Genomic DNA, 18,563 nt, shown 5'->3' with positions numbered 1-18,563 from the left:
GTAGTTTCCGCCGCTTGCAGTTGCACGGGCAGTCATTTCGACTCTAGTTCACCAATATGACGATAGCTAGCGTGCCTTCTTAGCGGGGCCACTTCCAGCCACGAGAACCGAAACTTCGCCCTACTATTGGGTCTGATCGGGATGGCCGGTGAACCAAAGCCAATAAAAATCCAAACTGTAACATAGAGTGATTTTGCTGTCTCCAATCAGCACTGCCTGTGCGTGAGCCGCCGGGAATTGTAGTTTTCTTCAAGGAATCCCCTCCCGTGGCTGCGGGGATCGATGGGGCGGAAGGACTACAAAGTCCAGAGAGCGCGGTTCCCGCGCGGTTCCGGCTTCGCGCACCCCGCCCCCTTCCCGGCAAGAGGAGGAGGAGGACTAAGGGGGTCACTATGTGCCCGGAGGAAGGGGCTTATTCCGCCGCCTCCGCTTTCGGGCAGCAGCTGACCGGTGAGTCCCCGCGGGGCATCGCATGCAAGGCCGGAGAGCTTTGGCGTTTAATGGGCTGCACGATCACCGAGGACCTGGCGGCCGCCCTTAACTGTCACAGATTACGAGAAAGGGATTTGGGGGTGGTCGGGGCCGCCCCAGGACGGGGAGGGGGCGTCTGGCATCCTCTAGCTGGGTTGGTGGGACCCTGTCGTCCCAGCCTGGGGGGAGGTGGGCGCTGTCACGTCCGTCAAGATGGGATGGGGGTGGTCACGATCTCCTCTGCTGTCACTCATAGAAAAGAAGCAACTAGATGGTATGGGCTGGAATCTGGAGGGTCAACGCTGCCCCTGGGGTGTCAGGGTCATCACAGACTTGGGGAAGGCTCAAGGCTAGCAGGACCCTCGCAGGTTGAGGGGTGGGTTAGGTTTCTTTCACACCGGGTGAGGGGAATCAGGCAGTGGGGTCAAGACCGTTCAGGGCTGGGGATGGGATGCTGTTGTAGTCACAGGCTGAAAGGGAGAGCTTCAGTGACATTTCAGGCTGGGGTAGCACAAGGTCGGGGACGTTACTGAATAAAGAAAGGGGGGTGGGTTATTGCCTTCACCTAATGGGAGGACGGGGCAGGGACTGGAGAGGGAATGATAAATGCTTCTATGTTATTGGTTGGGTGGATAAGGCCCGCTTCTGGGCTGGGGAGGAAGACGAAGCCTGGCCACTACAGATTTGACTGGGAGGGGTGGTGGTTAGAGCTTACTATAGTGTTAGAAGGGGGTAAATAGGTAAAGATCCTTACGGGCTGGAGGCTGAGCTGCCAGGGCAGGGACAAGATGGAAGTTAGGAAAGTCACTCCCCTACCTGGGAATGGGGAGAAGAAATCTCTTTTGTCTCATCTTAGGTTACCTGGTTTTTGTGAGGATTTTGTAATCTGAGCTGTTTCTGGATGAAGAATCAGAGCCCTTAAGCTATGGACTATATTCCAGCTGTTAAACTGACTGTGGTCCAAGCTATTGCCAAGTATGTGTGAATTGGTGGCTATTGGGAACATGCCTGGCATGAGAATAAAGGGACTGCTCAGGCTATCTCCCTAGGGACCTGACCTTGCTACTTTTCCAAAGGCCTAGATGATATCAGTTTTCTGACTTTCAGACTTGAATGCTGCCTCCTGTGTAAAGGTCATTTGGGGGTTGGGGAATGTTTCTCTATCTCTGAGGTTGCCCTCATAACTCTCTGTACCCTTAACTTCATTGTAGTGCAATAATTGTGTTGGGAATTAATGGTCTGTGATTCTCTCTCTCCATTGACATGCTGAAGTTTCTGTGAAATTTTACTTCCTCTCCCATTTGTACAGATTCTGCAGGCCTTTTAGCAGATGTTTCTGAGCTCCCAGGCCAATGTTCTTTCCCGAATTTTTCCTTCCTTTTTCTGGCTGTGTGGCACTCACCCTTCTGACTTCTCTCTTCTTGGCCTCCTCCATAGGGAATCTCTGTTGCCTGTGGTTGTTCCTTCCTAGCTCAAATAGAAGATGACTCTTCAATAAACATTTCAGCTTCTCCAATGCTCTGTAATTCAGTCCTGACATCCACTTGGCTGCTTTCTGATCCTGAGCATCTATCCAATAAAATCTTCTTTTCCATCAAGGAGAAGGCTTCCTACTTCCTACTATTCCTTTGAATATCTTTCTGCCAGAAAGGACTGACTCTTAAACATTGCCTATGAAACTCCGGTATACCTTTATTCTAACTACTTAGGGGTTTTGGTGGCTGAAAATAGTATCTAATAAGAAATATGCAAGTGTAACTTTTCTAGAAAAGACAGCTCGCCCTACAATGTAAAAAAGGCTGGTGAAGTGCAGAAAAGTGCCTGGAAACTTGAAGGGATTCTTACAGTTATTTAGGATATTTTTGTGGCATTTTAAAAGAAGTTTTGCAGGACAGTGCTGAGGATACTTAGTCACATTTATGCTGAATGTCTGTTGAAGGTGGGACTTCACTTAAAAGGAGCTCCCAATTTGGAGCTGTTCTTAGGATAGTGCTTTTTCTGTAGTCAGAGAAGAATTTATTTCCTCCCTCCCACAATTCCCTCACTACCTTTATTTCAGAACCAGATGTTTTATAGAATCAGTTAGATGGCAGAGGGGGGAGGGGAGAGGGGGCAGCTAGGTGGCACAGTGGATAGAGCACTTGCCCTGAAATCAGGAAGACCTGAGTTCAAATCCAACCTCAGACACATAACACTCACTAGCTGTGTGACCCTGGGCAAGTCACTTAACCCCAATTGCCTCACCAAAAAAAAAAAAAAAGAATCAGTTAAATCATTTTCTTCTCAAATATGCAGAGGGCTTGGCAACTGAGACTGTGACCACCAGTCACCTGTTGTAATATCTTAGAATGTGAGTTCCTTTTGGACCAGGGCAATGTTTTTCCCTTTCTTTATAGCACAGTGCCTGGCATATAATAAGTGCTTAATAAATGCTTGTCAATTGACATCTTCTCTTTCCATTACCACTATGACTCAGGGTTACTAAAGCTGATGACTGAGCTGGTCTATGAGCTTCTGCCCATTTGGTCTTCCCCTGCCTTATAGCTAGCAGGTTCTTCTTGATACTTTCCCAATATCCAGTTCCCCTATTGCTTAATTGCTTAAGCCTTTTCCCCAGCTCCTTTGCCCCCTTGCTTTTATAATAATAAAAACTCATGTTTGTATAGGGCTTTAAGATCTACAAAGTGCTTTCTTCCCAACAGCATAGTGAGGTGGGTAGCACAAATATTATTGTCTTGTTATTTTCCCCAAATATTATTACCCCAGTTTTTACAGATGAAGAAACTAAGACTCAGAGATATAAAATGACCAGCCCAGATCACCCAGCTAATGAGTGTCAGAGCTGTGATTCCGGCCTCGGCCTCTCCTGTTTATAAGTCTAGCATTCTTTCTGTTGCCCCATGATGCCTCTAATTCCTATATAACTCAGCCATAATTCTCCCCAGTTTCATGCTTCTCTGCTAGCCTCTTTCACCATATCTTTGGAATTTCATTTTTTTGTAAACACACTCCATTTCATCCTCTCACTGTCACTTGGAATGAAAGGAAACCTGGTTTTCCTCTGAGGTCACATCACTTACTTCTCAAGTGCTGGTCATGTCTGTCGTGTTCTCAGACTCATAGGGCCTGTAAGAAGAGTTGACATATTTCTTGTTTACTGATGAAACCTTTGAGCCTTTATTTTGTCACAGTAACCTAACAATTTCTTTAGGTGCTTACTTCATTATTTACCACCTATGTGACCTTTACTTCCCCTCTGGGCCTCGGAGTCTCCTGTCAAATGATCTTATTTTCAGCTCTAAGTCTTATCATTTCTCCTCCTCTCTGTTACTATTATCTAACTATGGGAGACTTTCCATCTTCCTCTTATGATCTCAGTACTCAGTTTAGTCCTGCTCTTCAGTCTATATCTGCTGGCATCCTTAATGACAGCTCTCAAATCCAATGAGACTTAAAGGCAGCCAGGGAAGCCAATAGGTAGAGATGAGGAGGGAGAGCATTCCAGGCATGGAGCCAGCCAGGGAAAATGCCTCCAGTGGAGAGATGGAGCATCTGGTTCATGGAAAGGCCAGGAGACCAGAGTCACTGGGTCAGAGTACATGGCAGGGAACAAGGTGTAAGAAGATTGGAAAGGTGGCAGGGGAGTAGGTTATGAAGGGCTTTGAATACCAAATAGAGGACTTTGTTTTTGATCCTGAAGGTAATAGGAAGCCACTAGAGTTTCATGAGTAGGAAGGTGTTGAGTAGGAGAATGGTGATCTCCCATGACGGTAGGCGCCTGCTAGATCTAAATCAGTGAATCTATATTGTTATAATGTATGTAAAATGCTTTGCAAACTTTAAAGTCCTGTATCAATATTATTATTATTAATAGTATGTCAGTATTTAAAACCTTTCTCAGACTGGCTCCCACCTACCTTACCAGCCTTATTTTACACTGACTATGTAACAAGTAAACTGTACTACTGTGACGCTTACAAAGTTTAAGAGACATAGTTTCTGGGCAATTAATTGTTTTATTAATAATACTATCATTTTATTAATAAAAGGGTTTCAACTGGACCAAACCAGCCTCTAATCTGTAGATGGCCAGAGCCAAACAGAGCAGACTAGAGAGAGGAAAGTCGGGCATCAAACAGAAGTTTAATTTCAAAGTGAAGGAGACCGGCTTGCCTGCAAGCAGACAGATTAGATACATGTGCCAGGGCCCTGCCCCTCTCGGGGGGGACCTGCTTTAGCGTGGCTGAACCTTGATTTATATACTTGTGGCTAGACAGAGTCAAACAATGTAGTGTAGCAACAGTAGTAAGGTACAACAGTAACAGTGAGGCAAGGTTGTCTAGTGACAAAAAGTCTGTTCATAGCAGGGCTTCATGTCTGGGTGTATTGGTGCTTGCCTGAGCTCAGAGACCATCAGTTCCAGAAGATGAGCGCAAAGGATTGTTGTTATGCCAAGTTCAGGGCACAGCTTGCTTGCTGCACCTTGGCTCTAGAAAGCAGGGTCTCTCCTAATATCTTGACAAGGGTCTTGAATGCCAAAGATCACTCATGGAGTTGTTTTCACAGTATATATGCCCTTGGAAGAGTGGGTGTTTCTAAAGATATCAGTCAACTCTGATTTGTTAACAAATGTGTGTGTGTGTGTGTGTGTGTGTGTGTGTGTATAGAGAGAAAATATGAATATTACGATAGGAGGTGGACCCATTTCAGTAAGGGGCTGGAGGATGTAACTTTAAGTCATTTGCTTCTAAATTGCCCAGCCTTGGGCAGTCTGTTCAAAGAATTTATCCTCTCCCTTCCCCAAGCCTGTGCAAAATGCCATGGGCCTGAGTTTTACCTTAGATTAAATTCCTTGTAAGGTTGGTTGGAGTCTGAACAAGATTGAGAAGAGAATTGATTCTATCTCATGATCAGTAATGTCCTTTGGAGACTGAACTTTGAAATGAGGACTTTAGAAACAGGGGGAACTCTGAATCTCCCCAAATGATTCGCTATTAATAATAATTTCTCTCCCTACCCTGCTTTTCCTTGACTTCGCCCTGCCCTATCCTGACTTATGCATTTATGTATTGTCATCCCCATGCCTGGAATAGCTAAAATCCTTCTCTTCCTTCAGGATCCAGCTTCGGTGCCACCTCCTCCATGAAGCCTTCCTTCTTCCCCTTAGCTAGTTCCTCCCTCCCTTCAAAACATCTCCTCTGTTTGACCTTATCCAAACAACTAGTACATTCTAATGCATAATTATTTGTACACGTCTTAGACTGTTACTGAATTATTAATTCTTTGGGGATTATGTTGTTTTTCACTTTTGTATAACCAGATATACGCACAGTGCACTGCATGCAGTAGGCACTCAAAATTTATTGAACTGGTCAGTAGATTGGAATATCAGCCACATGGTCCAGTGAATGAAGCCTTGCAGATAAGCAGGGAATGTGAATGAAAGTTGTGGGGCTCAGGAGTCCCCTTTGTACTCTTCCTTTTTTTTTTGGTGAGGCAATTGGGATTAAGTGACTTGCCCAGGGTCACACAGCTGATAAGTATCTGAGGCCAGATATGAACTCAAGTCCTCCTGCATCCAAGTGCGGAGCTCTATCTACTTCGCCACCTAGCTGTCCCTGGAATGCTACTCTTCTTGAACAATGAATAAAACCTGAAGTGACATTAACTGCTATAGAATGAGTAAAGGTTGTCCCGTTTTGATGCTGAATGGAACTCTGGGCCTGGACTCCCTGCCTCTGTTGTACCCTTAGCCTGCCCTAGAGAAAACCTTTAGAAGCCACTAAAGGAGGCCCTCAGCCTCCAGGTACAGTGGTGCAAGGTGCTTTGGCCAGCTTGGCCTGACCCTAACAGGCCCATCCCCTGAATTCCATACTCCTAAGGGTGGCTGCTCCTCCAGGAGAGCTGGGGGCTAAGGATGCCAGACAAACCATTCTTCTGTCAGCTTTTGAGGGCAAAGTGTGCTTTATTTGGAAGGAACAAAGTGAAGGTTCAGCTGATGAGGATTGAGTGTGACAAGGGCTTATTTGGAAGCAGGGAAAACAGCCAGGGAGCAAGCCCCTCACTGACCTCTGGGGGCATCACAGCCCAGCACAATGATTGATGCTCATCATGAGAGTGGCAGCAGCTCATATTTATGTCGTGATTTAAGGTGCTTTACTCACAACAACCCTGTGGGGTAGGTAGTAACAATGACCCTGCATCATCAAGGCAAGATTAACTTATGCTCCACATTCTCTGTTTAAGAATAATAATAGTATAATAATAGCTAACGTGTATATATAGTGCTTATTTGATCTCACAAAGATCCTGGGAGGTAGGTGCTATTGGTATCCTCACTTTACAGATGAGGAAACTAAGGCAAATGGAGGTTAAGTGACTTGCCCAGCATCACACAGCTAGCAAATGTCTGAGGCTGGATTTGAACTCAGGTCTTCCTGACTCCAGGCCCAGCGCTTTTATCCACTGTGCTACCTAGCTGTCCTAGTAGCATGTATTTCCCGAAAGATTTCCGTTCAGGCTGGTGAAAATTAAAACACATTTTGGCATTTAAAGTGGTAAGCTTTATTTATCTGGAGAATTTGTTGTTTGGTCACCTTCCCCAATGAGGGAGAATAGATGAAATGCTACTTCAATAAACTGATCTAGGCCAGAGTGTACAATACAGACCATAAATGCAGACATTGATTAGAGATGAGAAATCCCTCTAGGCTGGAAGAGGAAGGACTTAGTGGACCTTGAACTGTGGGTAGTATTGGAAATGGTAGAGAAAAGAATGTCCCAGGGCAGCTAGGTGGTGCAGTGGATAGAGCTCTGGTCTTGGAGTCAGGAGGACCTTAGACACTTGACACGTACTAACTGTGTGACCCTGGGCAAGTCACTTAACCCCAATTGCCTCACCAAAAAAAAAAGTAAAAAGAATGTCCTTTTGCCTATTTATAAGCAAAGGTAGCAAGAAAAAGAGAAAGGAGCATGGTGTATGTGGAGGAGAGTGAAATTAATCTGGCTAAAATTAAAGCTACATGGTATAGAAATGGGACAAAGTGGGGAATAAAGTTGAATCGATAGGGAATGGCCAGATCGGAGTAGACCTTGAATGCCAGGCTATGAGGTTTGGGTTTGATCTGGAGGCTTTTGGCCTGGAGAAGGACAGGATTAAAGTTGGGCAGACTGAAGGGGGGAGGCTAGATCCAGTCAGCAGCATTTATTTAGGGCTTACTGTGGCTCTCCATACCAAGCATTGTGTTAAGCCCTGGAGATACAAATACAAGCAAAAAGAAAAATCATTCCTGTCCTCAAGAAGCTTACATTCTAATGGGGGAGGGGGAAGGCATGACATGAAATGCAGAGGGGATGAGCAGGGAAGGGATTATAGTGAGGTGGTGAAGTCCAAAGAGTCAGAAGCTGCCCTGGGAGAGGAACGAAGGAAGGCTGACCTAGGACCTTCTCCAAAATGAGGTTCTGGTAGGGGCAGCTAGGTGGTGCAGTGGATAAAGCACCAGCCCTGAAGTCAGGAGGACCTGAGTTCAAATCCGGCCTCAGACCAAACACTTGACACTTACTAGCTGTGTGACCCTGGGCAAGTCACTTAACCCCAAGTGCCTTAAAAAAAAAAAAAGAACAAAATGAGGCTCTGGGAGGAACTCACCAGTGGGAGCAGGGGATCATAGGGGAGAGAAGACCAGTTGCAATAAGACCTGGTCTAGGTTTGGGAGTGATGAGAATAGAGAAGGAACTAATCTGAAGTTGTATGCAAGGAATAATCCATGGGATTTGATATAAGGAAGGGGGAGGGGGAGGTTGAAAGAAGGATGACAAATGGTACATTGACAAAATTTAAAGTTGAGTTGAGGGGATACCCCTAAGGTACCTGCCTCCTCCAGGCCAGTCCATGGTAAACTAGGCCTTATGCTATTCCAGTAGAGATGACTCACTGGAGACTGGCAGAATGAATGAAAGACAGAGATTCCTGTTGCCATTCAGTTGAATTGCCTTCAGGGTATTTGGGCAGTGGCCAGAGAAGTGCCTAGATACAGCTGCCCAGACACACACTGCATGTTCTGGGGAAGAATGTTGGGGTAAGAGGGATCTAGTGGCACATCTGGGAGAAAGTCTATGTTTATGATGCTATGGGAAATCTATGTTTCTATAGTATTTGGAGCCTTTGCTCATAGGCCCCACTGACACACAGCTGCCTCTGGGGTGTGGGGTGGCAGCCAGCACACAGCTTCACTGAGGGCGAGGAATGTCTTGGCCAGGATACCAGGTCAGACTATTCATTCCAGTGGAAAGGACCCTCTGGGATCATCGTCAGGTCCCACGTGCAGCTCGTGGGGCTTCTGGAAGGAATCCAGCAAGCACAGCCTCCCACCTGGAGCTCTGTTTAACTGTCTCTGAAGTCAGACCAGAGTCCACCCAGCTGGGAGCTGATGTTTTCACCAGTCCAGCTCTCCACCCTTCAGGCTTATTGCTGCCAAACGTGCAGCTTAATTATGGTTCCAGGTCTCAGCATGTGCTGTTCTCTGGAAAATGTCAAACCACTAGGACCCGCCCGCATGCAAGCTGGACTTGTGGAGGATCTGGGCCAAGAAGCACATGCTAAAGCCCCTTCTCTTTCTCATACTCTGGCAGACCAGGCAGCCTGTGACCCTAATAGCAGGCAGCTCTGTTCTGAATGCCCAGCCTTAAGAAGAATATTGAGAGTCTTCTCTTTAAGAGTCACTTGACCCCTGAGGCCCAAGCCTGAAAATGTAAATTCTAGCCAAGGTGAACCAGAAACTATTTGTCTCCCTGGGAGCTGGCAAACTATCTCAGGCCCTGGGTGGTTCTAATGTCCAGGGGTAAAAGAGATCTCAAAGCAGACCCAGATCCCCAGATTCTAATAAGGATAGTCAATCAATCAACAAGCATTTATTAAGTGCCTACTATGTGCCAGGCACCATGCTAAGCACTGGAGATACAAAAAGAGGTAGAAAACAGTCTGCCCTCAAGAAGCTCAGATTCTAATGATGGGGACTGTATCTGTGACTTCATTGGTATAGGAAACTACCAGATGGGAAAACTCCCTCCAGCAATGGAGGTTAACACCTTCTCCTGTAGTCTTTGAGCCTAGAGTACTAAGAGGGTAAGTGATTTGTCCAGGGCACAACCAGAATGTGTCAGAGGTGTGACCTGAAGGCAGGTCTTCCTGGCTCCTAAGCCAGCTCTCTATCCCTTATACCATGTTGCCTTGTAATACACAAAATAAATGTGAAAGAATTAGTGCATGGTGTAGTGGACTGGTACTGGAAGATCTGGGGTTCTCATGCTTCCACTAACTTACGTGCAAATCCTTGGACCTCTCTGACCCTCAGTTTCCTGACCTGTAAAATGGTTGGTCTCTAAGCACCACACTCACCCCTGTTCCAGGTCTAACATTCCATGAGTTAGAGAAGAATTTGATTGGTGAGTTAGAATGGTCATGAAAGTGTTCATGGAAGATGTGAGCCTTGAAAAATGGATTGAACATGGAAAGATAGAGGTGTGGGCTGGTGGGCCAGCTTTCCAAGTGATGGAAATGCTTTTCTTCTGGATGACCTAAACAAGACAATGGAGTTCTTCTGTTGTTTCCCTAGAAGAGACCTCAGAGCCCAAAGGTGTTAGTTAGGCAGGAAGCTTGGAAAGGACATCTTTTCCTTCATACATGCAATATAGGTTCTCAACAAATTACATTACTTAGACCTGTTCCCTAAACCTGTCATTCCATTTCTTGCTTCTGTTTTCATACAAGGCATCTCCCATGGCTGAAATACATTCCCTTTTCTTTGCCTCTCATAATCTTTATCTTCCTTCAAGGCTCAGTTCAGGTACTACCTTCTCTGTGAAACCTTCCATGATCTCCCTCCTCCTCCTCTTCCCTCTTTCTCCCTCTACCCTTATACTCCCATCTCTCTGATTCTCTCTATCTCTGTCTGTCTGTCTGTCTGTCTCTCTCTCTCTCTCTCACACACACACACACACACACACACACACATACATACACACACACTATGCTAGGGCTCTCATTTCTCAAGTTCTCTTGTATTATATTTATGTTTATGTTGTATCCTCCCAGTAGAATGTAAACTTCTTGAGAGCAGGTACTATTTTATTTCCCCTTTTATCTTTTTATCCTGGTACTTTTCATCCCTTTAGTACGCTGTACACAGCAGGCACATAATAAATGTTTGTTGAATTGAATTGAATCAAAGGCTAGGTGGGGCTGTGTGAAAAGAGTTACAGAGAATTCAAGGGTGGGTGTTTTCCGAGGGAAGAAGGAAAAAGAGCACAGGCAAAGGAGACAGTGAAAATAATAGTGCTAACTGAGGGAATCAGACTCCTGTGGAATGAAAGCATCTGCTTGTAAGCATCATTAGCCAAAGGTAGCTATTAATCTTGACTGAGGAAAGGGTGAGAAACCTTTTTTCAGCTAATAACACACAAGCCAAGTTTGAATGGAAGGACACTCTGGTATGCATCAGTGAGCCAGCAATAAAGGAATGTTTCATGCGATGCCTGGTTGAAAGTAGATGGAGTTTAAGTAGTTTCTGTCTGGCAGCATGAATAAGATGGGACCCCTCCCAGCAGTTATTACGTATAAATCCAAAGAGGGGTTGGGATGAGGGGTGGGGAGGGAAAACACATTGTCGTAATTAAAGGTGATGTGAAAAAGAGGTATCAGTAAGAAAGAAAATGTTTTGAAACATAACGGTAGGGTCCCTCCCAACCAGAATGGCAGCATCTTCATCCTTTTGCCTTTGGGGGTGAACTGTGGTCACAGTAGGAAAGGAGGCTGGATTTGGATATGGGAGGGGAAGGATTTGGTTGCATTTATTTCATCTGGATCAAATCCCACTTCTTCCACATACTGTCTTTGTGACTTAGGGCCAGTCTTTTTACCTCCTTGGGCCTCAGTTTCCTTTCCAGTAAAATATGGAGGTTGGACAAGATGGCTTCTGAGGTTCCTTGCAGTTCTCTCGGAATCAAAACCTCTGGACGTCGTTGCTGCGTCCTCTTCCTAACGTCCGGTCAGAACATAAGCTGTGTTCTAGGGCGTCGTTCCTATGCTGAGAAATCCATGAAGTATTTGTGAATGCTTAATCTTTTATTATTTGACCTTTGGTCAAGGCATGGAAGACTGTGTTCCAACTCAAAATTCAGTGATATTTTAATGAGGGAGAAAGGGACCCTGCCAGAGACCATAGGGACCCTCGACAGAGGTACAAAGTTTCCAGTATGAGAATTACTCAGATCTAGATGCTTCTAGTGCAATGTTACTGTCAGATTTGGGTTAGTTATACATTTTTGAATAGAGACAATCAATTCAGGTTAGGGCAGTAGTCGCTTTATAATTTTATACAATATTCATATTTGTATCCCTCCAATGATACACATACTCACTCAGGATACTTAGGTTTTAAACAGTTTCCTTTGTGGACTGAAATATTCCTTTTGATGTGTGGGTTTTTCTCTCTCTGTCTCTTTGTCTCTCTCTTCCCCCTCCTTCCTTCCCTCCCTCTCCCTCTCTTCTCCTCCTTCCTCTCTCTCTGTCTTCCCTCCTCACTCTCCATCTCTCTTTCCTTCTCCTTCTCTATCTCTCTCTCCCCTCGTTTCTCCCTCTCCATGTGGCATCCATAGCCTAGTTCCACAGTGCATTCCCTGTCTACCCTTTTGCCTTAACCAAGCTTTGGGAGAACTGTTTCTGAGCATTGATCTCCTGTGACATCTCAGCACTAGTTGGTGTGAAGTCGCTCTGCGTGCCCTCTGCCAAAAAGCCAGGGCTGATTCCGGGGAAGAAAACACAGCAAGACAAAGAGGTTTTGGAGTCTCCTTCTCTTGGTTTCCTGTTCTTCGAGGAGCTTCTGCAATGACTAGGCAACTTCCTAGTCTGGAGAAGAATTGGTTCTAAAGGCTATTTGGCCCAGATATTGCCATAGGATATTTTAGGAGTAGACAGGCAGGTTTTCTGGTGTGAGTTTGGGATTTTTTTTTCTTATGAAAAGCTAGTAAATGTGGCTTTACATTACAGGCCAGGCATACAAGATTTCTGACAGAGATACTCGAAATCAAGTCAGGTAGGAGTCCAGACAGACACTTTTTAAATGGCACTTTCCTTTTCCTGAAGGTCAAATAAGGAATCTCTGAGCAGTTGGAGGTGAGTGTCACTTGGAAGCCTTTCCTGGTGCTGTTTCCTGATTTTGTATTTCAGGCTGGAAACTTTGTTAATGGAAAACTAACTTCCTCTGGGGTTCTGTGAATTTATCTAAGTGGCTCCCCAGCCTGGGCCCCATTGACAGGCCTTTCTTAAAGTGAAGGAGGCACAGTTGGAAATATAATCCCATGATGATTATACTGAGACTCTGCGGGTTTCTTTTTGGATTTAGCAACTTCTGTCCAGCCTGTTATTGCATTTATTCAGTCAACAAATATCAACTGCCTACTATGTGCTAGGCACAGTGCCAACCAAGTCTGGTGATTTACAAAGACAAAATGCAAATAGGCCCCAGCCCTCTAGGAGTTTGAAATCTGTCAGAGCTGTCATATACACATATATTTATGTCCAAAATTTATACCAAATCGACATCTGTAAGTATATACAGGATAATGGGGGGAAGAGGGAAGCTAGGATGATCAGGAAAGGCCTTGTGTAGGAGATGGTATTGAGCTGGGCTTTAAAGGAAGTTAGGGCTTCTGAGAGCTAGAGGTGAGGAGAGAATGCATGTCCGACCCCGGAGCAGCCAGTAAAAAGGCATACAGATGGGAGCTAGAATGTCATATAGGAGGAACAGTAAGAAAGACAGTTTGGGTGAGCAACAGAGTGCATGAAAGGAAGCAACACGAAGTTAGAAATGTTAACGTAATACATAGTCATATAAAGTCAGATAAGTTTGGACCAGATTGTGAAGGGCTTTATATGTCAAAGAGAGAAGTTTGCATTTGATCCTAGGGAACCCCTGCAGTTTGAGAGGGGGAAGTGATGCAATGAGGCCTGTGTCTCAGGAATGTCATGTTGTCAGCTGTGCCGTGCTGAGGATGGTTGGAGAGGGTAGAGCATTGTCTCTGGGAGACAGCAGAGTTGGGGCCTTATCAGAGGCAGATCATTGTTTAGGCATACTTTTGCAGCAGAAGGAGCTTGCTGGATTAGGAGTCAGTCAGTCAGGCATTTACTAAACACTTCCTGTGTTCCGGGCACTGCTAAACACAGGGGATACAAGGAAAGGCAAAAATAGTCCTGGCTTCAGGGAGCTCATATTCTGATGGAGGAAGGTCCATGTAAATAACTAGATACTTGCAAGACAGACAGAGTAGATGGAAGGTAATCTTTGAAGGGAAGGCAGGTTGTGAGCTGAATCTTGAAAGAAGCTAGGGCAACTAGGAGGCAGAGGTGAGGAGGGACAGTATTTCAGTCATGGGGACAGGTAGTACAGAAGGCAAGGAGTCTGGAGGAGTAAGCCAGGCTGCAGAGAGCTTTCAGTGCCCAACAGAGGATTGTCTATTTGACCCTGGAGGCAATAGAGGGCCATAGGAGTTTACCGAGTGTGTATCTGTGGAGCTAGCATGGGGGGAGCATTGAGTGACATGGTCAGACCTGTGCTCTAGAAAAATTGCTCTGACAGCCGAGTGGAGAATGGATAAAGATGAGGCAGGGAGAACAATTAGAAGAGATTTGCAGTAGTCCAGGAGAGAGGTGATGAGGGCCTCGGTTAAAGTTAGCAGAGAGAAGAGAGAAAGGGACATATGTGAGAGATGTTGTGAAGGTAGAAAGGACAAGATTTGGCAACAGGTTTGGATATGTGGGGTGAGCGAAAATGAGGAGCTGAGAATGATGCCAAGATTGTAGACCTGGATAACTAAGTGGGGGCTGGTGGCGCCCTCAACGGTGATAAGGAAGTTTAGAAGAGGGAGGAGCTGAGAGAAGAGATGTATTTTGGACATGTTGAGTTTGAGAGGCCTACAGGACACCCAGTTTGAGATGTTCAAAAGGCAGCTGATGATGTGGCACTGTGGCTCAGGAAAGAGCCTAGGGCTGGATATATGGACCCGGGAGTTACCTATGTAGGAGATGATAATTGAATCCATAGGAGGTGATGAGATCACTAAGTGAGAAGGTATGGAAGGAAGAGAGGAAAAGGACCTAGGCCAGAGCCTCGGGGATACCCATAGTTAATGAATATAAAAGATGGATAGTGAATCAGCAAAAGAGATTGAGGAGTACTTAGACAGTCGAACCAGGAGAGAGCAGTACTACATAAACCCAGAGAGTGGATGGTACTCCTGAGGAGAAGGCGCTGCAGGGAGGTTGCCAAAGATGAGGACTGAGAAAAAGACTGCTGGATCTGGCAGTTATGAGATTATTGGTAATTTTGGAGAGAACAGTTTCTTTTGAATGATGAGAACAGAAGCCAGATTGCTGAGGGCTTAGAAGAAAAAATGAGAGAAGAGGAAGTGAAGGCAGAAGAACTGGGTTCTAGTCCTGGCTCTGCCTAGTTGTGTAACCTTAAGCTCCAAGCCTCAGAAAGTTTCACCTGTAAAATGAGGATAACCCAATCCTCTCTACATCCCAGGGCTATTGTGGGGATCAGATGAAATAATATATGTCAAAGCACATTGTAACTTTCAAATACTGTATAAATTATGAAATTATAGATTAATAATGATAGCAATAATGATGATAAAGATGATGATAGCTAGCATTTCTATTGTGGCTACTGTGTGCCAGGCACTGTGCTTAGCACTTTACAGATATCTCATTTGAGCCTCACAACAACCCAGCATGGTAACTGCTGTTATTATCTATTTTACAGTTGAGCAAACTGAAGCAAACAGAGGTTGTGACTCGCCCAAGAGCATTGTCTGGGGCCAGATTTGAACTCAGGTTGTCCTGACTGCAGGGCCCTTTCTCCGCTCTAGGCTTTATCTACTTACCTGCCTAGCTACAGTGGATTAAAGTTACAAAGGAGATTCAAGACCATCCAGTGTGGGGCTTGGTAACCTGGGGCCTGTGAATAGATGTTAGAGGGTCTGTCAGCTTGGAGAGGGAAAAAAAATTAAATCTGTATTTCGGTGTAATTGGTTCCCTTTGTAATACTATGTATTTTGTTTTATGCACTGAAAACTTGAACCCCGAGGTTTCACTATACTGCCAAAGGGGTCCAGGACATAAAAAGGTGAAGAACCCCCCTGATCTAGTACAGCCACTTCTTTGTGCAGATGAGGAAGGAAAGAGTCACCAAGAGGCTCACACACTGCTCCGCCCCTCCCCCTCCCCCCCAACCCAAAGCAGTCACTGCTAATGCTGGAGGCAGAGTAGCCCTGAGCTGTTCTGTGCTGTGCTGTATGCTCTTCCCACAGGATTCATTCGCATTGAGCCATAACAGTTTGGGATCGCTCTGCCCTGTCGGTCTAGACAAGAAGCAGTGCAGCATAGCAGAGAACTTTCAGAATCAGAAGCTTCCAGGCCCAAACTCTGCCACTTACTGTTTCTGGACTCCTGGGCAAGTTACTACTTTTCTCTGGGTCTCAGATTTCTCATCTGTAAAATGAGAGAGATTGAACTAGATCAGAGGGGTCAAATAGAAACATTCCTACCAGCAAATAGTGACTTAGAAAAATCACAAATGAACATTATCTGGGTGTGTTGTATTTTTTTTCCATTAAATTACTTTTTAATCCAGTTCTTGAGATTGACCCCGATGAACTAGATGATTTTTTCTAGGGTCCCTTCCAGTTTTAAATCTATATTCCTCTAATCAAGGCTTGAGGCTGTGTTAAGAGAGAACATCTGGATAACTGGGGGAGGAGAGAAGTCATGGATTGAGAAATGAAATCCTATTTGTGCTCAGCTTTTTAAAAGCTTGAGATATCTTAGTATTGAGATTCAAAATACAAAAAAAAAAAAAGAAGAAGAAGCCAATCTGCTTAGTTGGGAAAGCTGCTTCTCATTTCACAACTTAGTCAAATCTAGCTGGTGCCTTTCCATTGCGGATCCTTTCTGGGTGACTGAACATGTGAATAGAAACCTTTTCCCACCTTTCCCCCATCTTCTCACTTCCCCTAGAAAGCTCAGGGCCTTTAAGATGAATCTGTTCCTGCTTATGAGGATGGTGGGGGACAGTTTGCCTTCTTAAAATCATTCAGTTTGGGACAAACTCAACCCAGCTGCAGCAGGAGTTGTGATTGGCCGAGGCCTGGGGTTTTCCAGGGTGATTTGCATATTGTCCAGTTCTCTGCTGCATGCCTTTCTGTTTACATCACTTCAGAGAGACACATAGAGGCACCCACGCAGATTGAGCAAGAGACATTTTGAAAGAGGATGAGTGTTCAGGACCAGCAAGACTTTCCTAGGAGGTAAAGTGTTTGTCTGTCCTTCTAGGCTTGGGGGTAACAGTTGGGTCTATTTCAGCAGAGCTGCTGATGCTGCCACCCCCCCCACCATCACTTTGGATTGGATTTGTTGCTGATGAAATTGTCATTTTGCACTTTTCCTGTAGCAAACTATAATTCCTGGTAGCATATGGATATTAAAATTCAGGTTGGTTTATAATCCGCAAACTCATACTGACCCAGCAACTTAACTGTTTTCTGTTCTGGGACTGAAGTGGTAAGGGGGATTTTGAGATGAAATTAATTTCCAGTCTCTGACTGTGCATCTGTCAGGGAACGCTTCATTTCATGTTTCTGTAATGTGACTGCTGGTTTGCCAAGTACCATTGGCTAATTTGCTGCTAACTTGTTTTCCCAGCGAAATCTTGCCTTAGACATTTCTACACTTCCTTGATTTCTTTGCTCTGGACTGGCTGAGCAGCCATTAAGACTGCACCTTAGCCCAAACCTGCTCAGATGTTCTGCTGTTTGTCTGAACCTCTTAGGATACAAAATAGCAGTTGCAAGTTGTTGCATCCTGTTTGAAATCCTTGTCAAAAGCATGCTTGTGAGGTCCTTTGGGTTTTGGTTTTTCTTTTGTGTGGAGGAAGTAAATACCTGTTTCATACCTGGGGCTGGAGGGGGAGGGAGAGGAACGACTACGCCTACAAACTGGCAGTTTTCCCCATGTAAAGAGCTTCTTGATCTGCCCTAGAAGCAAAGCTGTAGTTTTCATGTTTATGCCAGCTGAGGTGTCCTAGTTAGAGCCATGCGGTCCAGGGTTTCCAGGGTTTCGAGGCACAGCTAGCAGAGAACAGAAGGGAGACCCTGAGGGCTGTCCTAGTTTTGTGTGTGAACCAGACAGCACGCAGGCGAGGAATTGAAGTCACATGTTTTCCTGAACAGAGACTGCTAATGATTGTCCTCAGCTTGTAGAAGCTGGCTGGCCTTTTGACCCTTGGCCTTTCACCTTTTATAGCACCTTTTCTCTCCCCTAATAGGTTTTTGGAGACTCTAGAGGCTGCCAGGCATACTGCTTAATACTTCATCCACCATGCTGACAGCCCTGTAAAATTTTTACCCTGCTATGAAGAGCCCACAGCCACCTCTCAGCCAGTGTGGCTTAGGTTTGGGTTCAGCCTCAAGAGTAGATTCAGAATCCCTAGCAGTGGAAGGGACCCTAAAAATCATCCAATCTAACCTTCCCATTTTGTAGGTGAAGAAACTAAGATCCAGAGAGAGTTAATGACCTGAATCCCAGTTATGTAGAGAGCTGGGGCCCAGGGCTGCATTTCTTTTTATTCCACCAACTTGGGGATGAAGTAATACTTCAGGTTGGAATGGGTCGCATAACCATGTAGCCATTCTAGTTGGAAGTGAAGGTTCTCATCTTTCCTACCAGCCCTAGGATTGAACAGTACCGGGGGTAGGAGTCGGGGTGGGGAGGTGTGCATCGTTGTCTTGGAGCTTTGCCTCAGGTTTCTTCTCATTCCAGAATCTTTGAAAAGGCTGCAAGTAAGCCCCATGTACCTTCATTCTGAGTGGCTCTTCCCAATGGTGAGCACTCATCTTCCTGTAAGCCCCTCTTGCCCCTATGGCACTGTCCTGTTCCAATTATCTGTGAGGAGCTGTAACACTTAATGCTCATTCCACAGGACTGTCACTTCCTTGCCCTCTTTAAGCTGTGGATGGTTTGTGTTTATAGACCTATT

The 18,563-nt window shown here is 45.3% G+C and overlaps 1 protein-coding gene across 15 annotated transcripts in view; it reads left to right on the top strand.

The window, feature by feature from the left end:
- Window positions 1-258: 258 nt before the first annotated feature.
- Window positions 259-18,563, top strand: part of TRAF7 (TNF receptor associated factor 7) — a 57,513-nt gene continuing 39,208 nt past the window's right edge. For 6 of the 15 annotated variants that reach the window (XM_078152562.1, XM_021006540.2, XM_021006539.2 and 3 more), the window contains exon 1: window positions 259-450. Coding sequence is in view for 2 of the 15 variants with exons in the window: in XM_021006540.2 (XP_020862199.1) it covers window positions 393-450 (58 nt within the window). In the remaining 13 variants the exon portion in view is untranslated. Of the gene's footprint in view, window positions 451-1,327; window positions 1,447-16,709; window positions 16,837-18,563 lie in introns of those variants that run through there. The other 9 variants (XM_021006546.2, XM_021006544.2, XM_021006538.2 and 6 more) reach the window with 6 other exon arrangements.

Source organism: Phascolarctos cinereus, unplaced genomic scaffold (genome assembly GCF_003287225.1).
Source record: "Phascolarctos cinereus isolate Bilbo 61053 unplaced genomic scaffold, phaCin_HiC Scaffold_4;HRSCAF=312, whole genome shotgun sequence".
NCBI lineage: Eukaryota > Metazoa > Chordata > Mammalia > Diprotodontia > Phascolarctidae > Phascolarctos > Phascolarctos cinereus.
This window is presented reverse-complemented; position numbering and strand designations above follow the sequence as displayed.